Below are 21,717 nucleotides of genomic sequence, written 5' to 3'. Positions count from 1 at the left end.
AAAGGCTTCAGTGCGTCTGCTGCTGCCTGACGGCAGACTGACAACAGGCTGCATCAAAAACAGATTTTCTTACATTTCAGGGTTTTCTGATCTTTGCCCCAGCTCTAGAAAATCTCAAGAAAAGCACTGAAAAGCGGGCAAGTATGTGAATCTGGTTTTTCTGTCTGTTCTGTCGTTGGCAAACCTTCCAGAATACATTAAAGGTAATTATTTATGACAAAGGGACAGAGTTTTATTTTCAGCTGGAGACTACAGTGACATTGTTTCTTATGTCCTCCAGAATGAGACTATTGTTTATCTCCAGGCTAAGGAAATGAACTAAATGTGACTCGGTTAGAGGTTTTAAGCAATGCTGTGAACTATGTACAATCTCTAAGTCAGCATACCTTGCAAGCGAGTTCACACTTGCTAATTGTTTTCATGTTTTGTCACATAAAAACAAATAACCTAATATTTGAACCATTTTTCACTCAATTTACAGGAAGAAATCTTCATAGGTGGTATGTCTCTGCTAGCTTTGCACATCTTGAGATAAAACGTCAGTTTTATTTTTATAATGTGGCAGAGGACTTTCAAAACCCTATTCACTAAAATGGATAGTTGCTGATGTCAGAAAGTCATAAATTCGCAAGAAAAAATAATAATTGTGCATCATTAAACAAATAAATAAATTGTATTAAAATTGGGATATTTTCTTATCATACATATAAGGACATTTTTGCAACAAAAACACCAGAAGTCCTCTAAGGTTTGGAGGTGATTTTATGTCTGGGTGTTTTCCAAAATGCAGGAGGGTATATGTGAGTTATCAATATATATCTGTAATCGTGAAAAAAAATTATTCAACGTGATGAAAATGTGCAACTTTTCCACATGAGAGAACATCCTTTTGTAACAATTATGCAAAATCAGTCCAGACATGTAGTTTTGTACTCTTCCGTGGCCACGTTTTTATTGCCTTTCACTCTCCAGTGGCCCTAATTCTTTGCCATTGAAACGCCTACAATTGACACTCTCGGGCTTCCATACATAACACTGTTTCGCTTCAAAACAAACGTCAATCTGCGCCGAGAAGAGAAAGCGACCCGTTACCATAGAAACGAGGAAAAAGGTTTGCGGTAGAAGTGAATTAGATTGAGGAAAGATAAAAACATCCGGAGGCCGACGGGCACACAGAGCCAGCATGTTTTCCAAGATGACCAGCGACCGGCCGGTTTGTCCGTGAGTCCAACCCCCCCATCCCCCGAACCGAATGCGAGGTTCAGCCGAACCAGGCCCGGTCCAACACGCCTGCTCTGTTTTGCGTTTGCAGGAACAGGAAGCCGACGGTCCAAGACGCGATGACAGGACGGGACTTTATAGAAGCGCAGCTGGAGCTGAGAAACAAGGAGAACGAGTTGGAGCAGCTGCGGCACAAGGCCCATGAGCAGAAACAGGTTCGGGACGGTCTGTCCAGCGGAAGGAGACGCTGGCTTTGATTCTGCTGCATTTCGTTGACATTCACGGACATGTGGAATGGTCAGACTCAAAAGCAGATTAGTTCTAAAATAATTACAGATTCCATAAAAAACACCGAATCGTTCAGTTTGGTGAAGGGTGATTGTGTTGTTTTGTGTTTGTTTTGTGTTTGCTTGTTCACCACGTCAGACAGAATTATTGGATTGGTTACTTTTATCCCACGTCACGTCAAGTTTTCTAAAACACGGTTTGGGACTTCAGTGTAGCTTCAGATTTGACGACTAGACCAGGGGCCCAAAAAAACCTTTATCATCCAAAAACCCCTTTCTGTGTCTTACCAAACGAAATTTGCTCACAGCCCTTTGTTGTGTTAGTTGAATCAATAAGAAGCTTTTTTTTTCACTGCTGCTTTTAGATTTTAGAATACATAAAAATAAGATTAAAAGTTTTATACGATGCATTTCCTTGAATCCTATATTTCTGCAATGTTCAAAGCCAGCTTTTGACCTAATAAAAAGTGAACGTGACGCAAACACAGCCAGTGTTTAAAATTATTTTTAACTCACTGCGACCCACATGTGAGTTTGGAGCTGCAGGTTGCAGACCGCTGACCTCGATCACGTCCTTGACGCGACCCCAGCAGAGAAAGATCAGACTGCTTTGTTCAGACCTTTGAGCTGTGGTTTAGAAATAAATAAAAGCATTTTTCTCCCTCTCTTATAGCGCCTTTATTGTCGGTTCAGTTTAAAACACCTGCACAGCTCAATTGATTGCTGAAGTAGATTGCAAGGAGAAAAGAAAAACACACAACAGGAAGCTCAAATCTGGGCAGAATTGTGCTGTACCAGAGATTATGCGAAACGCAGTTGGTGCTTTGTGAAACGTTCCAGTGGGAGGGGTTTTAATGCTGTCTCAGGCCAGACAAAACATTTGGCTTAAACTTATATTTTATGATTTAACATTCGCCATTTATGTAATCCTAAATTTCTAAACATGCAGCACTGTTTGTTTGCTTCTTTAGATCCAGAATCATGACGTTTTCATAGTATGCCGTGTCAAAACTCATATCGTGTGGCTCATGTGACTGACTGAATATCTGTTTTGTTGATGTCTGTATTGTTTTTTTTTTGTTGTTTTTTTTTTGTGGCAGTATTTGATTTATTTACATCGGCGTAATGAGGAGCTGCAGCAAACCGCAAAGGAAGCACGCGAGCAACGCTTCAAGCTGGAAATGTTTTTTCGGGTACTTCCAGAAATCACACACACACACAAAGCATGTTTATCAAGTTTGACATTCTCTAAGTCATTACTTAACACTGCTAAATATTCATTTTTATATGAAAGTGTGCTCACATATAAATGTTTAATCCTATTTTTTCTCTGAAAAGAAATATCTCAACAAACGTCCTTTTACCAGCTGGGGAATAAAAACAGGACATGCTCCCCTTTGAAAAACTAGTCATTTTCCCTTTTAACCAGTCATTTCTATTGCCATCCTCCTGACCATGAGATTTGTTTGAGGATAGTTAGTCACCAGATCTTCGGCTTTAGGTTTTGGATAACACTCCTTATATTTCTGAGTTTGTTTCATGCTGATGTTATGCCTCCTAAATGTCCAAAAGCACACAAAGTTTTGACGCGACTGTCTGTGGCACTGAGTAACTCCATCATTCTCCTCCAGGACGAAGAAACGGAATCCGACAGGTTGATGGCTGAGAAGGAGATGAAGGAGGCTATGGAGAAGGAGGCGGAAATACAGAGGCTGAGGGAGGAGTGTGTTGAGCTGAAGACGAGGAAGCGGGAGATGCAGCTTCAGACCCTCAAATACACACACTACCGGGAGTTCTTGGAGCGCGTGCTCAAACTGACAAAAGTACGGAAGTGACCCGGCGTGTGGCGCAGTTGTCTGTTAATTCATTGATAGAAATGACGAGGGAAAAGTGGACATATTGGGACACAAGTTCAGTTGAGACAGTCTAGATTAAATAAATAAAGAAAAAACAAGACGCTCGACTTAATTTCATAAAGACATCACAGCATCCCATAGGTTTTCACCAACATGTCCAAGACTGTCCCTTCATCTAGTAACTCTGTTGAATCCTCCACATATTCAGCCAGTGAGTACATCTTCCATGTCATCTTTACCGTCCTCTAACAAGTATACTGTACATTACGTAGAGTAAGGATTGGATTAATAAGCTTTATCTTTGAAAAAACAATTGTTGAAAAAGTATTTTCTTTGCCTCCATTTCTTATTTTTGATAAATACATTTGGTGGAAACCATCCTGCCATTACTGCAGGACCTGATATCTATAGTCTTCGATATCCGGAGGCAGAGCCAATCAACAGCAAGTAATATGAATGGCACTCTTGGATTGACTGCTTTGCAAATATCAGCTAAAAGCGTGTCAAGCAGCACTTTCACATTTTAAAAATGTACACAAAAAATTGTGAAAAGTGGGTGGACGGTGTCTTGCAAATAATTTAGAGTAACGTTCAACAGAGAGATGCGTGAATAGGCGCATCATCCGCAGGTAGCGAGTGCGGGGAGTTTACTGTAAGGATTTGCATCTTTTAATGTTAGTCTTTGAAATATCACAGTGTGCACATGAATTTGTGTTTGTCTGTCTTATCCTATCATTCTTAAATATCAAATCTAGTTTTAGGTTGCGTTATGTTGCACTTGATGTAGCTTTTATTTCCAATATCTTTTTACTTTTACTTGAGTAAAACCTCTGGGTACTCTGCCCAACTCTGATTAAAACTTGAACTGTGGAAATTTGAAAAATCTAAAACCAGGACTCATTTTTACTTTATTTTTATTTTGCATTTGGACATCTGAGAAAAAAAAAATCTATTCCTTCTGTCCTTTTCCTACACAACTCTGTGTCTTGCAGTTCGCCAACGTGGATGCGCTCGCAGGTTACTTCGAGAACCTCCTCTACATCAGGGACCAGCTGTACCAGAGGGAGACTCAGGTGCAGGAACACATGGAGCAGCAGAAGAAATCCTTCCAGATCCTGAAGGACCAGCACAACCTGCTGTGGCTGCAAAAGAACAACCGCCTGTCGCAGCTCCAGACGAACCTGGAAAAGGCTCGCTCTAAAGCTCTGATATGGGTACGAGAGCGCCTGATCATAGCCTCATCGTAGCCTAATCATAGCCTAATCATAGCCTCATCGTAGCCACGAAGCAAAAGACGATCCGAGAGAAGCTCAGGTGTTGCGTGTTTCTACAGGAAAGGCAGTGGAACCAAATTCAGGAAACGGCCGCAAAGAAAACGCTGGAGCTGGGCCAGATTACGTACGCGACCCTTAACCTCTTCGAAATGGCCGGCGGTGTGATCGGAGTAGGCGGTCTGGACATCCACGACACAGAGAAACAACTGGACGCGGTATGCACCCTGAGGGAAGCAGCGTAAGGAAGCCGGAGTAAGAAAAGAAAGAACTGATGGGTGTGTGTGTGTTTCCTCCTCAGATCAAGAACTTCATAATGGACCACACAGACATTGTGAAACATTATCAGACATACTTGCACCGAGAACTCAGAGGAAGCAAAACAGACAAGTAGCACAGTGTTTGACCTTGTTCCAATGTTGTAATATTACACTGCCTATTGCAAACAAAAAAAAGTACAATTCACTTTTCTTCTCTTCTCTTTTTTTCACCCAAACTTAAAGATTAAACCCTATTTTTCTATACTATTTGGATAGAAAAGTTGGATGGAAGTTGGTCGTTGCGGTTTCGTAGGACGTGTGATTCTGGTGCAACATTTGTGCAAGATGTCGTACATTATATTTAATACTCTAAAACTTTCATGAAACCTCACAATATAAATTGAAAACAAAGTACCCCTACAAATCAATTTACAAAGTTGGATTTTCTATGTCCCGCACTTCCAGGGTTAAGATCCACTTTGATTTCCCACCTTATCTTATCCTTGTTTTATCTGTTCCAGTTGCAAAAACACATAAATCCTGAAATGATTCCCCGAAGTTTTACGGTCAGCTCTCAGGATTAGGCTTTCACCCTCCCACCCCTTATGTAAGTCTTGGACCCACCTAAAACAGGTAAACGGAAAAACTAAGTACACCTCATGATCCAACAGTTGGAATACTTACCTTGTGCAGTGTTTTTTTTTTTTTGTTCTGTTGGATATTCTGTTGTCTCCCTAAGATGGAGTACAAGGGCCACGCTAAGACAAAAAAACCAAAACAAATCTATAAAATTACAACAAAGTCACAAAATAATTAAAATAAACCCTTCTCTCTCTCTCTCTGTCTGATAAAAGAAGAGTTTAACTGGAAACATGCCTCAGACGATGAATTGGATATCGGTCTGGCATGTCAGGATTTTCACCTGTAATCCCGGCCTCCTGGCTTCGAGCATCGTTCCAGATAAGCTGTCTGGAAGAGTCTGCAGCTTATCTCCGGTGAGACAGGGTGCAGTTTAAGGGTCTTTCATGACCCCGCCTCCTTCGCCTCCATTGCAGTGTCCACTTGTCTCCGTTTGCGTGATAATTGAATAATGATTGTGCCAAACGCACTCCAGAAAAGCAGGAGAACTCAATGAGACTGGGACTTCGGGGGGCTTTTCTTTCTTTTTTTTCTCACCAGTGCTGAACGCCTGAGCCCACAGATAAGGCTAATTTACGGCATTGTTAGCTTTGATGACTGACGCTGGGCTCATTTTAGACATATAACACACGGTAAGACGGAAAGGCCACAGAGAGGTCACAAGGGGGGGTAGAGCTGCTGGAGAAACGGTCCAGCAGGAGGCGACGACACGGAGCGAATTACCTGACCTGCTTTCTGAAACAGTTTGCGAAGCTCTGCCTTTGCTCGATCCGAGGAGGGTCACGAAGAGGAAAGAATGCGCATCATGCTTGCAACCGTCCAAATCATATTTCTTCGCAGATGTTCCCATTTCTTTCTTCTTTTTTTCCAACTGGAAGAAAATTGATACCAGGAAAGAGGAGTCTTTCTCATTCATAGCTGCAATAAAAAACAATTATGTTGCCAAGTTTCTGGTATCGTCCTCCAATCTGCAGTATTAGGCAACAAATGACCATATATTATATGTGCCTGCCCTACAGTGTTTAGCAAAGCACGTTATTTTTGCCTGCTGGCCAAGTTCTAATCTGCTTATCAAACTGGTCGTGATCTGGGAAGGTACTGGAATCACATCTGCCTTTTTTCTATTTTAGGGATTCGTGAACAAAAGGCAATCCCAGTCTTCATTTTTTTGAATGTAAATAGTTGAGAATAAAGTTAGCAAGACATTTTTATGGATTTGAAAATATTTGTATTGTTTTAGAGGCCTTCGTTGTCTTACTTTGCCATCTGAAATTGTCATTATTATTATACGGGGCAAAAATATTGCCTCAGCTTAAAGAACTGACCTTTTGATTTTCTTTAACTTTCTAATGCTCAAAGCTTGTGCAGTCAAGTTTAAGTTTTCTGTCACCCGAGAAAACATTGTGCCAAAAACAACAGAGATCAGTTTGGACTGGCTGAAATAGTTGATACTAATGAAAACAAGGGAAGGATAAACAAGGCTTGAAAAGTGTCAAGCAACGTCAAGGAAACATCAGGAAATTCAAAGTAAACCACACACACACACACACACACACACACACACACACACACACACACACCTACTAAGGTAGGCTACTCTGTTTTACTGACATTGTGGAGATTCCTACACATCCCAAACTCTTGCCCGAGTCATTCTTGAAATCTGCCTCTAAAAATACAATCATGAATAATTTTATCCTCACGGCTCCTGAATGATGCAAGACAAGAACTTTTAGATTCTGGGCCTCAATAAAAGGATGAATAAGTTCATGTCTAGATTGCTCTTCTGCTTTTGTTTCTTATGTTTGGTAAAATAGTCACAGCATTAAATTGTCTGCAAAAATTAAAAAAAAATAAAAATTAATAAGTCACAGACTGTTCTTGGCACTATGTAATGACTAATGCATAAATAATCATAATGAATGAATAATAATTAAAAGTAATAGTAAAGGGCTTAAGAGACCAAATGCAGGGTATGGAAAACCACAAATGCAAAAATTTAATCACATATAAATCTATTAATCTCTTCATGTTAAATAAATAGAAAAAATATTACTTTTTATGTCAGCGTGAGTAATGCAGAACTGATCTTATCGTTTCATAGCAACGATCAGAAGCAAGACGGGTCTTCAATCCAAATCAAAAGAACAAACCGACCCAGCTGGCGAGATTTGTCGCCAGAGACGTCGGTACAAAGACGTTGGTCCCTGGACATTAATTCAGACGATAGAATTGTAAATTAAACCCTATTGACTCATTTTCTATACAAATATACATCAGTTATATCAGAAATGATAAAGTGATAGAAGATTCTGACACTGGGAACAGGTTACTGGTTTCTCAGACAGAAGCTGGTCACAAACCTGAGGCCAGCAGGTGTCAATCAGTCAATCATATTCATATTGAGAAACTGAATATGAGAAACTGAATATGAGAAACTGAAGACTGATTGGAGGAATCAAAGAGCTCTGCAGAGGTAACGGCAATAATTAATGTAATTTCACATAATTATCGTGGTAGAAGCCATTTGTTTATTCAAACTTAATCAAATATATATGTCCTATTTGATGTTTGTTATGACATGTTTCCTGCAAACGAACGAGGTAATTAGTCCAAGTTTGTCGTTTATTGATCAGGGGCTCTGATGAACCACAGCGAAGGTAAACAAAGTTGAAACAACCAGAACAGGTGATCAATTCAGAACCAATCGCACCTTTTTACTCTCTTTCTCTCTTTATTGTTAAGCACACCCGTTGCCGCGGCAGCCGCCTGCGCCACATTGATATTTAGTTATCAATTATTAATGAGCCTCTGATTAACACAGCGGTGGTTGATTAGCTCATTAAAACTCCTGCTGAGAATATTAATTCTAACACGTGTTGATTTTTTAAATATTCTTTAATGAAGCTACAAACCTTTTGGATCTTAGTGAATATCTTGATAAGCGCGTCAGAAGAGGAAGTGCTGGTCTCAGCGTCCTGGAGGCCTTCAGGACGCTTCTCACCCACCGCGGGTGGTTCTTATCCTCTGAGCTCGGGTCCTCTACCAGAGGCCTGGGAGCATGAGGGTCCTGCAGTATCTTGGCTGTGCCAAGGACTGCACATTTCTGGACTGAGATGTCTGATGTTGTTCCTGGGATCTGTTGTAGCCACTGCTCCAGTTTGGGGGTTACTGATGACCACAGGTACCACTGTGGTCTTCACCTTCCAGGCCCTCTCCAGTTCTTCCCTGAGGCCCTGGTATTTCTCAAGTTTCTCGTGCTCCTTTTTCCTGATGTTGCAATCACTTGGTATTGCTACATCTACCAATGGCTTTCCTCTGTTGTTTATCCACTACGACAATGTCTGGTTGGTTCGCCCTTACCATTTTGTCTGTCTGGATCTGGAAGTCCCACAGGATCTTAGCTCTGGTGTTCTCTACCACCTTTGGGGGTGTTTCCCACTTTGATCTCGGGGTTTCCAGTCCATATTCTGCACAGATGTTTCTGTACACTATGCCTGCCACTTGGTTATGTCGCTCCATGTACGCTTTCCCTGCCAGTATCTTGCACCCTGCTGTTATGTGCTGGACTGTCTCAGGGCCTCCTTGCACAACCTACACCTTGGGTCTTGTCTGGTGTGGTAGATCTGGGCCTCTATTGCTCTGGTGTTTAGGGCCTGTTCCTGGGCGGCCAGGATGAGGGCCTCTGTGTTGTCCTTGAGTCCAGCTTTTTCCAGCCATTGATAGGATTTACTGATATCAGCCACTTGGGTTATTTGCTGGTGGTACATCCCATGTAGGGGCTTGTCCTCCGATGATGGTATCTCTGGCACCTCAACCTCCGTTCCCTGTTGTCTGAGACATTCACTGAGCACATTGTCTGTTGAGGCTTTGTCCTTGATGTATCTATGGATCTTAGATGTTTTGTCCTGGACTGGATTTGGGGTATATATGTATATGTGTGTGTGTGTATATGCAATCTGTAAGATGACATATTCATGCACACGTGAATAACCATGGCAAAGATAGTGAGCAAAATTCCACGGAACGAAAACTACTAAGGGATGTCTCCACAGATCACTGGAGCTTTACGCAGGGATTGATTGAAATGTTACAGACAAAAGAGAAAAACTCAGCTTCTGTCGAAGAGACACTTGAAGTCAGACTGAAGTGTGCTACCGACACGCTGGGAAATGATCAGTCAAACCAGAACCATACTGATTAGTCAGATGCCAGTTGAGACACTGCTTACATCTAGAGAAGGATATAAGCGACTTGCAACCCAAGAAGCATTGTCCTTGGGTTGAAACATGGCAGTGGCTTTGGCGCGTCTTGAAATGGAAGTCTTGCCTAATAATGTTGATATAGCAATATTACTAAGCCACAATAAAGGTGGTTCAGGTGTCCTATAAAATTCTTCATTTTCAATTATCTCATTGCTCTGGTTTCCCTTAACCTAATCAGAAACACCTGGCTCATTTATTTCTGTGCAAAACCTAATTTTGTTTTAATTGGAATTTAAAGTATATTTATCATAAACTTTCAAAGTGTTAGCATACCGATTCTGCCGCTAACCTCATTCCCACAGTGTAACCTCCATCTTTTTCTGTAAATGGTAATTCTGCGAACGGATTAAATCAATATGTGCGGCATTTACATTTCACCAGCTGGAGGAGCAGCTGACGGGGACTGAGGCAGAAGAATGTGGAAGAAAAATGTACCGCACTTAAATGCCTCTTGCTTCCTGAAACCCTCTCAGCCAGTGGGATTTGCTGACATCCTGTGGCTTTTGGATTGCGGGGAGGAGAAGAGGCAATCGACCGCAGGGAGGATTCGAGAAGTGTTGCGCAGTCATTAAAATCTCACCTTCACCACCAGCTGTCTCACTTCAGAAATGTATTCTGCTGTTGACCTTTTGTTCGGCTGCTCTTATAAATTGGTAATCGGCACGTGAAATTGTTCTAATAAACATTTCCTTTATAGGTAAGTAGTAATGACTCTGCCAAAACGATGATTACACATATTGTTTCAATAAAATGTTTATTGTACTCCTTCCAGCTGAACAAATGTGCCAACACTTTTTTTTTTTTTTTACTTTTCCAAACAAAAACTGATGCAGGTTCTGGCCCGACTACAGCACTTCTCTGCTGGGAACCTCAAATTCTTGCATTCCAGATGGATGTGCTTTTAGAAATTTCTTTCGTGCCAGTGTTGAGCCACCATATGGTAACTCTGCATTCAGAGCAGCGATTATGGATCCTTAAACTGCCATAACTCACCCACTTTTTTACAGATCTTAATAGTTTGACGTTGGAGTAATGGACCCTCTATTGCGCGATCTCTTCGAGCTTGCACTGCGCTCGAAATTAGCTGTAACTGTGAGGTCTCTTGACATACTGTGCACAGGAGGAAAGCTTTCTTTTCAGTGATAAGTCATCATCAGCTCAAACAGAGACCACAAGTGTAACGTTGTAGGATCCAAGCAGCAATCAGTGCAGGGAACAGTTGATTATCTGACACGGGACATCTGCGAGTTGCAACAGTCATTATATTGCTTGGTTCCTTGAGAGGAACCAAGCAAGACGATGAGGGTGCTATTCCCTTTTTTGCATTATACTGTTGAAGAGAGCAAGACCTTCTCTTCCACTTTGTTGTAGAGATCATGCAGGTTACTTTTCGTTACTTTTCACACGTATGAGATAATAATGTTAGTACTGTGCAGAGCTGGCTTTGCATGGACGAAGTAAAATAAAGTGAAAGTGTGGAATATTTCAACAGTCCGTCCTGCTATTTTTGGTTAGAGTGGCTAACCGCCATGCTAACGCCTCCAACCTCTCGCCTCACCGTCACAGGGTCAGAAATTTAACTTGAGGATTAAGCAAAAACAAAATTTTGAGGAAGGCAACATTTACAACATCTAAGAAGGACAAGTTCAACGGTCTTAATTTGATCCGAGAAGAACCAATTAAAAACATGAACGAAGTTAAAAAGAAGTAACTGAAATAGCTTGCAGTTTTCAGTATTTAGAATTTCATTTATTATTGTTGAGAATAACATTAATTCTCATTGTACATGTGATAAAGTGAATAAAATGTTGTCAGTCATGACAACATTTTATTCAGACATTATTTACAATCAATTTCAATAATACTGCTGCCTAGTAGAGGTGTGTGATATTTAGTTTGGTATTGTTTGAATACCAAGCACATAGAGAGCCAATATTACCAATACCAAAACTTATTATTTGATATATCGTTAAACTTCTAACCTGAGGGTATTTTTGTGATTTTTCCTTTGAATTATTTTGTTAAAATCTTGGACAGAATTATTCAGCTAAAGTTTATAAATGTCTGCAAACTACTTTGATGACATATTTATATTGACATACGGAAACAATAGAAAACTCAAACACATTTGTGTGCAGTCGCAACAAGCAATCACTGTAAAATTCACTCTAATTTCCATTCTGATTTTGTTTTTCTAAAAGAGAATTTTCCATAAGGAGACTTCATGATCCATTTTATTTTTGGTTATGGATATTGTTTATTTTGGGTATTTAATACATCTTCCAGTTCCAGTGTTAAATGTTCTTTACAAAATTAAAGTTTACCGGTCTTTTAGAGGGCAAACTCGAATTATGATGCTATTATCGATACATTCCTTGAAAATTGCCTCGCAATATTATCGTTTATTGTGATATTTACTGCGACAATTTATCGGCCAGTAAAATTTATTACTTTGAAAGACCAAAGAGCAAATCAACCCAACTTAGAATTGAGAAACTACTAAACAGTTTCAAGAGGGAATCTGAAACTAAAGTGTTGATCTGACACTGATAATGACTTAGGATGGATATTATTGATGGTTAGGATTGTCTACTATCTACTTCTACTAATTACTCTGGAGTAATTCGGCTGCTGCAATATGATGTCTATATTACTTGGACTAAAGACGAGGGTTTGTGGTGAGCGATCGTTTGTATTAAAAATGACAGATATTATTCCATGTCCTCAGCAATGAAGTAATGTTCTTTTCACTCTGCCCCACTATGATTTTGGTCTAATTTTTTTTTTTACCGAACTGCGATCATTATATGTGGTAAAAACGGCATTGGATAAAGACCGAGTGTACCCTCCAACATTTTTGGGGGGGAACATCTTCCCAGAAACAAGATTTTTTTTTTATGGTCAAGACCAGGGAAGGTAGAGACGAAGGGAATGAGCTGAACTAAAAGAAAATCAGAGAAAGACAGGCTGCCCATCTTTATAATCCATACTTCTTTTTGAGTGAAATGAAAGAGTTGTATAATTAAGCCAGGACGGCCTCCAAGTCAAACACACCATTACCCCGGTGCGTCTGAGAAAGCTGTCCTGGGGCCGGCTGCCAAAGTAGCTCTGCTGCTAAGGAGGAAAAAGCATGTGGACGCTGCAGCGGTTTAATTTGGTAAACTCATTAAAAGAAACTCTTAAGCCACCCCCCCCCACCCCCCCAAAAAAAAAAACTTAAACAGAGGAAACCTGATTTTTTTTTTATTCCATTACAAAATTAACCTCTTGACTGTCTGAAGGAGAAGTCAAATAGCTGAAATAAGTGTCTTCTTCTGCCTTGCCACTTCATATCTTCACCCTTCACTGTTTTTTCCAGAACAGCGGCCTCATCTGTGAGGAATAATCCTGAGCTGTTTGCTTTTCTCCAGGCTTCGCAACTGAACCTCCTAGAGATTAGACCGCTGCTCCAAAAAGATAATTACACTGAAGTCACGAAACCGACGTGTAACGTAATGCGCGGAGGGACGAAGGGAAGGAGGAAAAAAATGTAAAAAGAAATCATCCGTGAGGCCTTCGTGGAGCCAGACCACCAGTGAAACGCGTGAGAGGAAATATCTGATGGGAATGCAGTTTGTCATGAACTCTGAATGTTTTTCTTTCTTTCCTTCTTTTGTACATTCTTTATGGAATGAAATATTAACGCGCTTCGTCGACGGCAGCCCGTTGAGTTCATCAACGGGCTGCTAACGGAATCGCGCGCTTCCGTTAGCATCTTTTGCGTTCAGTGCGCTCGAGCTCTCTGTGAGATTCTTCCGACGACGCGGCGTAAAAAGCCTCTTAACGAGTCGACTCTCAGCCGTCTGACGACCCGGAGCGCCGTGATTTTCAGGGGCGAGAAGGAGGCACCTTGTGTGCGGCTTCCAGCTAAAGGAGAGGGGGCGAGGGGGGACAGACGTGGCTGAGCCCGTGGAGAAAGGTACGGGTTCAACCAACCTTAAGAGAATGTTGCACGAGGTCACTTTATCGGGAGAAAAGATGAATCTTTCATCTGTTAAAAGTGCACACAAAGGAAGAAAGGAAGAAAAAAAAAAACGACTATTTGCTTAGTGTTTTTGGTCAGGGTTTGTTTGAAACAACCCAGACTGCTAGGAAGTGAAATCACATATTCTTTCTGAAGATGTTTAATGACCCGCTGGCTCTTAGATTTCTCAACTTACCAACAAAATGGCAGCGAAAGAGACGTGGTTATTTCTGGGCTCGCCGCTCCAGGGGTTTTTAAAACTACCTGAGAAAAAGTATTTTTTTTAAAAAAGAATCAACTCTTTTGGATCATTAGAATTTTTACATTTACATGAGTAAACAATCTGCGACATGTATAAAAGTAAATCCAAAGACATCTGGTGCGGGGTAAATACTTTGAATTTGCTTACTTTGACTTGATAAACGCTTACAGAAGATGATAATATAATAATGACAAAAACCCTTTTTATTTCATGACTCAACACCGGCTCTCAGAGATTGTTCCACGCGTCCTTAACTTATGGTTTTGCTTTTATGGACCACACAAGAACATAAAGTCTTGGGTGACGGCATCGTTTGTAAATCAAAGTGTTTTTTGTTTCTGTGAGCATTCACGAATCGAGATTTAAATAAGTCTGACGTATCAATTTATGTTACCTGGAAATATTTTTCTTCCACTGGAGAGAAGAAAAAAAAAGTGGGAGTAACAGAGCGGGGCAAACTGATTGAGACAAACAGAACTCGTTTGCAATCAATTAATTAGCTGTGAACGTTTTTCATGTAGTCAATGATTGATTCCCTAATTAAACTCTTAATCCTTGTTGTTCCTTTATGGGTTTTTTTTAAATTATTATTTATTTTTCTACCCCTAGTGTTAGACAAATCGAAGTCAAGCGTTTTGCACTGCCGTGAAAGTACGGCGCGACAAAGAGACATATCAAGCCGTCACAACGATGGCCAAAAACTGTGACTGCTGAAATTTGTCCCTTCTGACGCACGACACTCACTCGGTTCTAAAACCTCTTTTCCTGCACTAATACTCCAAATTTGCCCATGGAAAGATACGGCGTGCTCCCTTCTAGTTCATCATGTGAAACTTGGAAGATTTTCTGTTTTCTGAGTGGGCTCCAGACATCAATGTTTTCTCTAAATGTATTCATGCACTCACAATGAAACTATTGAATCATAATATGCCAGCGAGACATACTCAGATTAGCAGAAGTTGTTTCTTCCCTATTGCCACATTTAGCAACATGTTCACTTGCGTGATTGACAGCTCTAAGGCCCTCACCCTGGCTTTGGTTGGTTTTTGGGGAGCAAGTGTAGGAGACTGATCTTTTCACAGATTATCTCATAACATACAAATACTAAAATATTTGACACCAACACTGAAGAAAGCGCAAACCAAATACATTTATCTCCTTCACTAACAGGCATGCTGTTTTAACTCGTGCAACTGGGTATTTTCATCGTGAAATCTCCATGAGATTTTCTTTAGTTCCCACATGTTAATTTATTATTAATATGTTTTTTTGTTTTTCTCCTTTTCCCATAAGCCCTGGTTTAGCCAGAAGACACGCAAGAGGTCCAAGTGGCCTCCAAATAAAGGAAGAAAAGAAAAAACAAAGTGACATAGAGCAGAGTCTTTGCTGAGATTCCTCCTCCGAACTGGTCCCCGAATACCCCATGCAGCAGGTGGAAACAGTTGGACGTGGTCAAACGTCTGCATGCTATGAGGACATTAGATGAGTTCATGCTTGTTCCGTGAAATCTTGTCAGTAAGTCGTGCTGAAGTGATGTTTTGAAAATGCACACTTTTGAACTCTCAAGTGTGTGCTTCTCTCCGTCTTTGTGCCAGTTCTTCTGTTTCTGACTCTTGTTTATAATTTTAAAGATAACATTAACTGAAGAACCTGACATATTTTTTTGCATTCCTTTTTCTCTTTCACCACTTCATCATTAGCATATTTTGTGCCAAGAAAAATCCTGGAACTCTGTAGGTGCAGCAGCCAAACATTGGAAGCTTCTTTCCTTCTGCCTTAGTGCTACTCAATAATAAAAAAAGATCCCCAATAACAAGTGGGAAACCTCTGTCTTGTTTGTCTATAATTTGTTTTCTCATGTTGACTCATTAATGGTTCTGCTGAGTAATTGCGTGGCCTTCTGCTGCTCCCTCCCACCTCTTTGATTCTCCGCTAATGCGACTTGGGCTGTTTGCTGCGCTTTCCTGACTCCAAGCCAAGCTTCCCAGCCGTGTAAATGATGAGAAACAGGCAAATCCTTTCCAGATGTTCCAGCCAATAGTCCCTCATTTATCGACTGAGGACTCATAAAGCGAAAAATGAAAGAAAATGGTGATTTCCTCTCCTACTTAAGCAATGCGACTATTCCCTGGTGTTCCCTACTTATGGTGAAAACAGGCCCCATGGCAGCCGGGTTGTCACGGTGTGTGAGGTTATTCATATGTTTAGTATTTTAAAAGCAACAGGCTGTTCGATTTCTAGCTTGTGTTGATTTGAAATCAGAATCTTAATCCCAAATGATGTGATTCAAAATCAAAACTTTTAATTTTGTACGCTGTAAAAAAGAATGTGCACAATATATGGTAAAATACCAGCAGCTGTAAGTAAATATGACCCTTGTGCACAAAGGTCACACGCTTTTTTTTGTGCATGAAGACTTCTTCCCGCCACGAGCCAACAGTTCCCTCTCACATCGACAGCAGGCTCATGTGACGCCACCGCCGTAAATTACAGAGAATTCATCTGGTTATTCTGACTGTTTTGTTTCACGTAATGCCACATGGAGCGACTGATGTGACTCCTGTTCATCTGCTCATATTTTACAACCTGTTACACATATGAATCATTTTTAAGTACTGATACATACCAGATGTATGCAGGAGACAAACAAACAACAAAAAAAATGAAGCTGGTGCTCAGTCAGGTTAGACAGAGGGCAAACCTCCACTTCTATGTTTTCGCTGCAGATGCTCGATTTGGGCAAAAAGTATCGTTTTGGTCTCATTTGCCCAAAGAACCTTCTTCCGTGTGTCTGACGTCTTTCCCTGCAGGCTCAACTTGAGATGTTTGTCAACAGATTTTTCACACCTGAGCTGTGGATCTCGACGGCTCCTCCAGAGTTGCCGTGTCTGTCCTGTCTGTTTCTAATGATTTCCTCCTCTTGCCTCCCACCAGACCGCCAGACATTCCTGTATACATATGCAATTCTGCATCTGCACGTAAGTATTTTTTAAAAGTCCCATAAACACACCCACAAAGTCAAAACAATCTTCAAGATGCATCAGTGAAAAACATTTCAGAAACTCACAACCCCCTGGGATTAAAAATCAATTCTGTCCCATTTTATAACGCAAACTGAACAGTTCCTCCATCCATACACTGCCCCCTTAATACAATCACTATTCATTCAGAGTTGTCTAACGCAGAGTAAAAGGTCATATTGCCATGCTGACTGTTGTCACTTATTTTGCACAAAAAGACAAGATTTTTACACCCCCACGTAAAGTGCATTACAACAATTCTGCGCATCACTGTTTCAAAGCACTTCTCGACCAGAATTTAGCTTTTTTTTCTGATATTCTGCCTCGGCTCTGATCTGACTGTCAAATTTAAGATCTAGTAGCTGAAACAAATCTGAACGGGAGCCGAGCGATACAGGTCTGCTGCTGGCCCTGTTTGCTCCCATAAATAATCCGGCAGCTGTGATTGAGTTTGTATGCTAATGAGGGATGACTTGCACAGAGCTGTGTGACTGGGGGGTAATTCAATTATGTGGTAGTTTATTTGGAAAGAGAAACTTCAAATCAAACCAGGTAACTGTGGAAACAAATGACGCAGTGGGATCAAAATCTCAGCAGCCTGTGAGGTGAATTGAATTTAGCATGTTTATTCTTTCGTGTTTAATTTTTGCCACAAAACTGCGGTTTTGTGGCAAATTAAATTGTTTGAAAAATAAACACAAGTCCACTGGCACACAGAAGGTTTTCCTTGAGCTCTGCTCCACGTATGATTCACATCATTCAGGTAAACAATCAAAGATGTAGGTCAGGGCCGTGCACAGACATTTTGAGAGGCTGGGGCTCAAGTAAAAAAAAAAAATGGCACCTTGAACAACACGTGGAGTTGCCAGCGGATTTTTAATTTGCGCACACTCACAAGAAAATAAATATTTTTAAAGTATTTATAGCTTTAAAGTTATCGGTCATTAAAATAACAACAAAAAAATCCCACATTTTCCAAAGAAATCAGATGAGAACAATTTGATGAATCTGAAATAGAAAACCTTTTCATATCTATATTTGCTTACATGCTCAGGCATGATAGGTCTTGGCTTCAGCCTATTACTTTTTTTGATAAATTATTGTGTTGTAAAAAAAAAAAGTTTCATTTTATCGATTGTTTTACCAATATTATTATTACTTTGTGATTTTGTGAATTTACCATAATGAAGCTAAAATGAATCTACACGTATTAGTGAACGCAACTATAAAGCAATCAATCCCGTAGGGTGCAGTGACACGGCCGCCTGGTAAAATGTTTTTATATTTTTTACATAATTCTTAGAATTAATAAATGATTATGGATTGACGAAAAGGTTCTATGCATCTATTTTGCAAAAAGCTCCCTAATTAGAAACGAGGTCAACAGAGAGAGAGTACATGGATGTTTAACAGTCTTTGTCTTCTTTCAGTCTTGACTTTTTTGATTCCATCAAAAAAAGTCAAACTTAAGCGTGACATGAAGAACAAAACAAAAAGAATGTGGAGCACTGGTGATAAGCCCAGAAATGCTCCTACGGACCACATGCAATACATTGTTAAAAAAAAGAAAGAAAACAATTTCAAAAGGGCACTTTTTCTTCTCTCCAGAGAAAAAAGAGCAGCTGCTCCAGCACCACCTAGTGTCTGGTATATTTGATATAGTATATATTTGATCTTGATTGACAGAACTGCAGCATACCTTGAAAAAAAGAGATGTTTTCTAACACAGAGCTCAAAAAGTACAAAAACAATTCAACACTGTGTGCGACAGAAATCCCAGTCCGACCAGAAATCATGAAATCAGCTCCAGAGCAGAGCTGCCTGTAAGAAGCTCAAACTAGATGAACGCGTGACTTTGTTTCTTACAGGTAATGCTTCATACCGCGCAGCTGCTACTGACTGCTACTGGTTCCCATCATCTACAACAACCGTATGAAGCTCGCCAACACGTCCCGGAGACATCGTCGTTCATCACCGCTTGACAACAGCTCAGGTCAGCATGTCCTTTATTTCAACCTCAGCCTTTCAGCAGAGTCTGCAGACAGAACTCTCTGAACCGGAGTGTCTCATGATTTCCAGTTTCACTGTCAAAAGTCTGGAGACATATGCGAAGATAATTTTGTTGCGTTTATTCGTGTCTCGTTGCCACGCGGTTTCTCCTACCCTGAAAACTGGGACGGCAGGTGTTCAGGAGCATGAGTCAGCTTTTGCAGATTATTGGCGTTTTAAAAAGAAAAAGGTTGCCACTGATGGCAAGGATGACCAAAATAAATGGAAAAAGCTGATTGGCAACTAAATGAAGAGTTTGATTCCTGTAATTTAAATAAATATATTCCTTAACATTTCTTTTGATAGATTTACAGTCAAGGTTCACTCTCAAAAGATGCCTCAGACCAACTTAAAACCCTACACAGGTGGTGGAGGTCAGTGAAGGATGTAAGCCTGAAGAGCTGAGAGAGTGGAGGTGGAGAAGGGGTGGAGGTGGGTTGAGCTCGGCTGAAAAGCGGAGGAAGCCATGAATCTCCATCCAGCTGGGGCTTGGTCGGTAATTGGGCGTGACGTGGCTTGGTCGGGTGTCGATTGGTCATCTGTGAAGAGCGGCACGCACCGATTGCATGATGCAGGTGGGGCTAAAGAGTCTTCCCGTTTGAATTTGCCCCTAGGCTTCATTTGGTGTAAAACTTATATTTTGTCACCAGATTTTCCATTTCACAACAGCTTAGTTCATAAGTAATGAAAATGAAAAGAAAAGTGAGTTTTCAAAACATGATAATCCAACTTTAATGGAAGTTCAGATTTCAGGTCGCCATGGAAAGGTATGTTATTCAAAAAAATAATAATAATTTCACATCAATGGATGACAAAATCCTGTTGAGGTTTTTTGAACTATTTCACACTTGCTCCTTGCTGTAAATTTTGTCATTTCCCTTTTCTCAAACTCCATTCCCAATCTGTCTTTGTTTGATTGGGAAAAAAAAAAGAAAAGGAAAACCCCTCAGTTTGTTTTGCGATGATGAGATTTCCAGCACTTAATAGGACTTATCACTGCAGCACGTTATTGCTGGGACACCTTTGAATTTGAAATCTGCTCATTTAAAAATCCTGCACAAATTCACACCCGATCGATCCTGAATACGTGCCAGACTGGGGAAGCTTGAGTTCAACAGAGCATTGAAGAAACCTTTTGTAAATGTTTTGTTTATTTGAACGGAAATGAATTAAAATGCATCTATTTTGCAAAAGCTCCCTAATTCGAAACGAGGTCAACAGAGAGAGAGTACATGGATGTTTAACAGTCTTTGTCTTCTTTCAGTCTTGACTTTTTCGATTCCATCAAAAAAAGTCAAACTTAAGCGTGACATGGAGAACAAAACAAAAAGGTCAGTCGTGACTAAAATACTTGCAGCAGCTGTCATGTCTGCAACTATATTCCCCAGCAGGTCAGGCAGTGACAAAGCTACAGTAAGAGAATTATTATACATGTCCTAAATGCAGTGGTTTTAGTTTCCTATGTATTTTCAGTGTTCCTCCAGTCTCTCTCTGATATTCGAGCTTTGATTTTACACTCTGAGCTCTTTAAGCCAGGAGGAATCATTTCACAGCTGTTACATTTCAGAGCAACAGCATTAAAATGCAAATGCAAAATATTCAATCAGCTGCAGAGTTCATTACTAAACTGACGGACGAGGCCATGAAGAATTATCCCTCGTATTACCATCAAACAACTTTTAACTGATTACCATAAAGCTCCTGCGAAAGAAGGTTTTTTCATGCACAACATTATTAATCCGTGAAACATTCCTCTGGTTAGAATGTGAGTACTATTAGATTGAAACTGCTCTTTAAGCATACGTCAAAAATAAAAATATTGAAAATATTTGCATAAACAGCTACGCAAGATAAGCATCAAAAATGTTACTTTTTAATATGTTACAAAGAAACACTTGGCAGGTTTCACATTTATTGTGTGGCCTCAACAAATTACTAGAAAGGTTACTGTTTATGAAACCACGGCCATAACCCATGCGCAGGACCCAAACCTCATTACTACCATCACCTTTTGCAGCCGGTGCAGTGGAAGCATTTCCAAAATGTCAGCCGATTTGATGAGGAGTTCTCGTGTGAAAAAACAGCAACAGAAAGCTCCTCTTCATGAACAATTTGTGAGTCTTGCTCCCTCAAAAATGTGTCAGAGATGTATTAGTTTAGACAATCATTTGGCTAGAATTAAATATTTTTACACTCTGGTGACGAGAACATTGCCTGACTTACTTTCAAAAGTGTGCAGATAACCTCGCCAAGCTTGGACAACCAATTTTTAGGTTTCCTCACATAAATACATGGCTAAATTTGGAGACCTTTTAATTCCAGGCAGTAAAGAAGATGTATTAAACACAAAAAAAAGATGTTCAAAAGATCAGCTGGGGGCGGATTGATATTGGATATCACCACTTGGCTTCATAGCTTTCTACCATTCCAACAATGTGCTTTCCATCAAAGTTATTATTTGTTCCCACTGCAGTTTTAATTTGTTCTATATTTATTAGGTATTACAGATAGAAACCAGTAATCGGGCCAGAGATTTGGATGAAGAGATGGACTCAGACCTGACCCTGCAGAGACACATAAAGGT

The 21,717-nt window shown here is 40.3% G+C and overlaps 1 protein-coding gene and 1 long non-coding RNA gene across 3 annotated transcripts; both read left to right on the top strand.

Moving 5' to 3' along the window:
* Nucleotides 1–1,071: 1,071 nt before the first annotated feature.
* On the top strand, nucleotides 1,072–5,088 carry cfap73 (cilia and flagella associated protein 73). Of its 2 annotated transcripts, XM_055036049.1 has the most exons (7): nucleotides 1,072–1,221; nucleotides 1,313–1,436; nucleotides 2,609–2,701; nucleotides 3,140–3,331; nucleotides 4,357–4,578; nucleotides 4,698–4,853; nucleotides 4,937–5,088. In XM_055036049.1, exons 1-7 carry the CDS (start codon nucleotides 1,184–1,186, stop codon nucleotides 5,027–5,029), a joined length of 918 nt encoding a protein of 305 aa, XP_054892024.1. In that variant the 5' UTR covers nucleotides 1,072–1,183; the 3' UTR covers nucleotides 5,030–5,088. The 2 variants fall into 2 exon arrangements, with proteins under 2 accessions (XP_054892024.1, XP_054892033.1); XM_055036058.1 differs by lacking the exons at nucleotides 1,072–1,221; nucleotides 1,313–1,436 and adding an exon at nucleotides 1,442–1,518.
* An 8,471-nt stretch (nucleotides 5,089–13,559) lies between these two features.
* On the top strand, nucleotides 13,560–15,844 carry LOC129365455 (uncharacterized). The gene is made up of 3 exons (XR_008606519.1): nucleotides 13,560–13,757; nucleotides 15,358–15,579; nucleotides 15,765–15,844. It is a non-coding gene; the product is annotated as an uncharacterized LOC129365455 (long non-coding RNA).
* Nucleotides 15,845–21,717: the final 5,873 nt, after the last annotated feature.

The sequence above is a fragment of the Poeciliopsis prolifica genome, unplaced genomic scaffold (genome assembly GCF_027474105.1).
Source record: "Poeciliopsis prolifica strain line A6 unplaced genomic scaffold, Auburn_PproV2 SCAFFOLD001, whole genome shotgun sequence".
Taxonomy (NCBI): Eukaryota; Metazoa; Chordata; class Actinopteri; order Cyprinodontiformes; family Poeciliidae; genus Poeciliopsis; species Poeciliopsis prolifica.
The sequence above is the reverse complement of the archived record's forward strand: the minus strand, read 5'-3'. Positions and strand labels throughout refer to the sequence as shown.

Excerpts from the sequence above, each read along its gene's own strand:
- cfap73 (XM_055036049.1), top strand. The coding sequence starts at position 1,184 with ATGTTTTCCAAGATGACCAGCGACCGGCCGGTTTGTCC. Across the intron at positions 1,222-1,312 it reads AGCGACCGGCCGGTTTGTCC|GAACAGGAAGCCGACGGTCC; the intron begins GTGAGTCCAACC and ends TTGCGTTTGCAG. Across the intron at positions 4,854-4,936 it reads CAGAGAAACAACTGGACGCG|ATCAAGAACTTCATAATGGA; the intron begins GTATGCACCCTG and ends TTTCCTCCTCAG.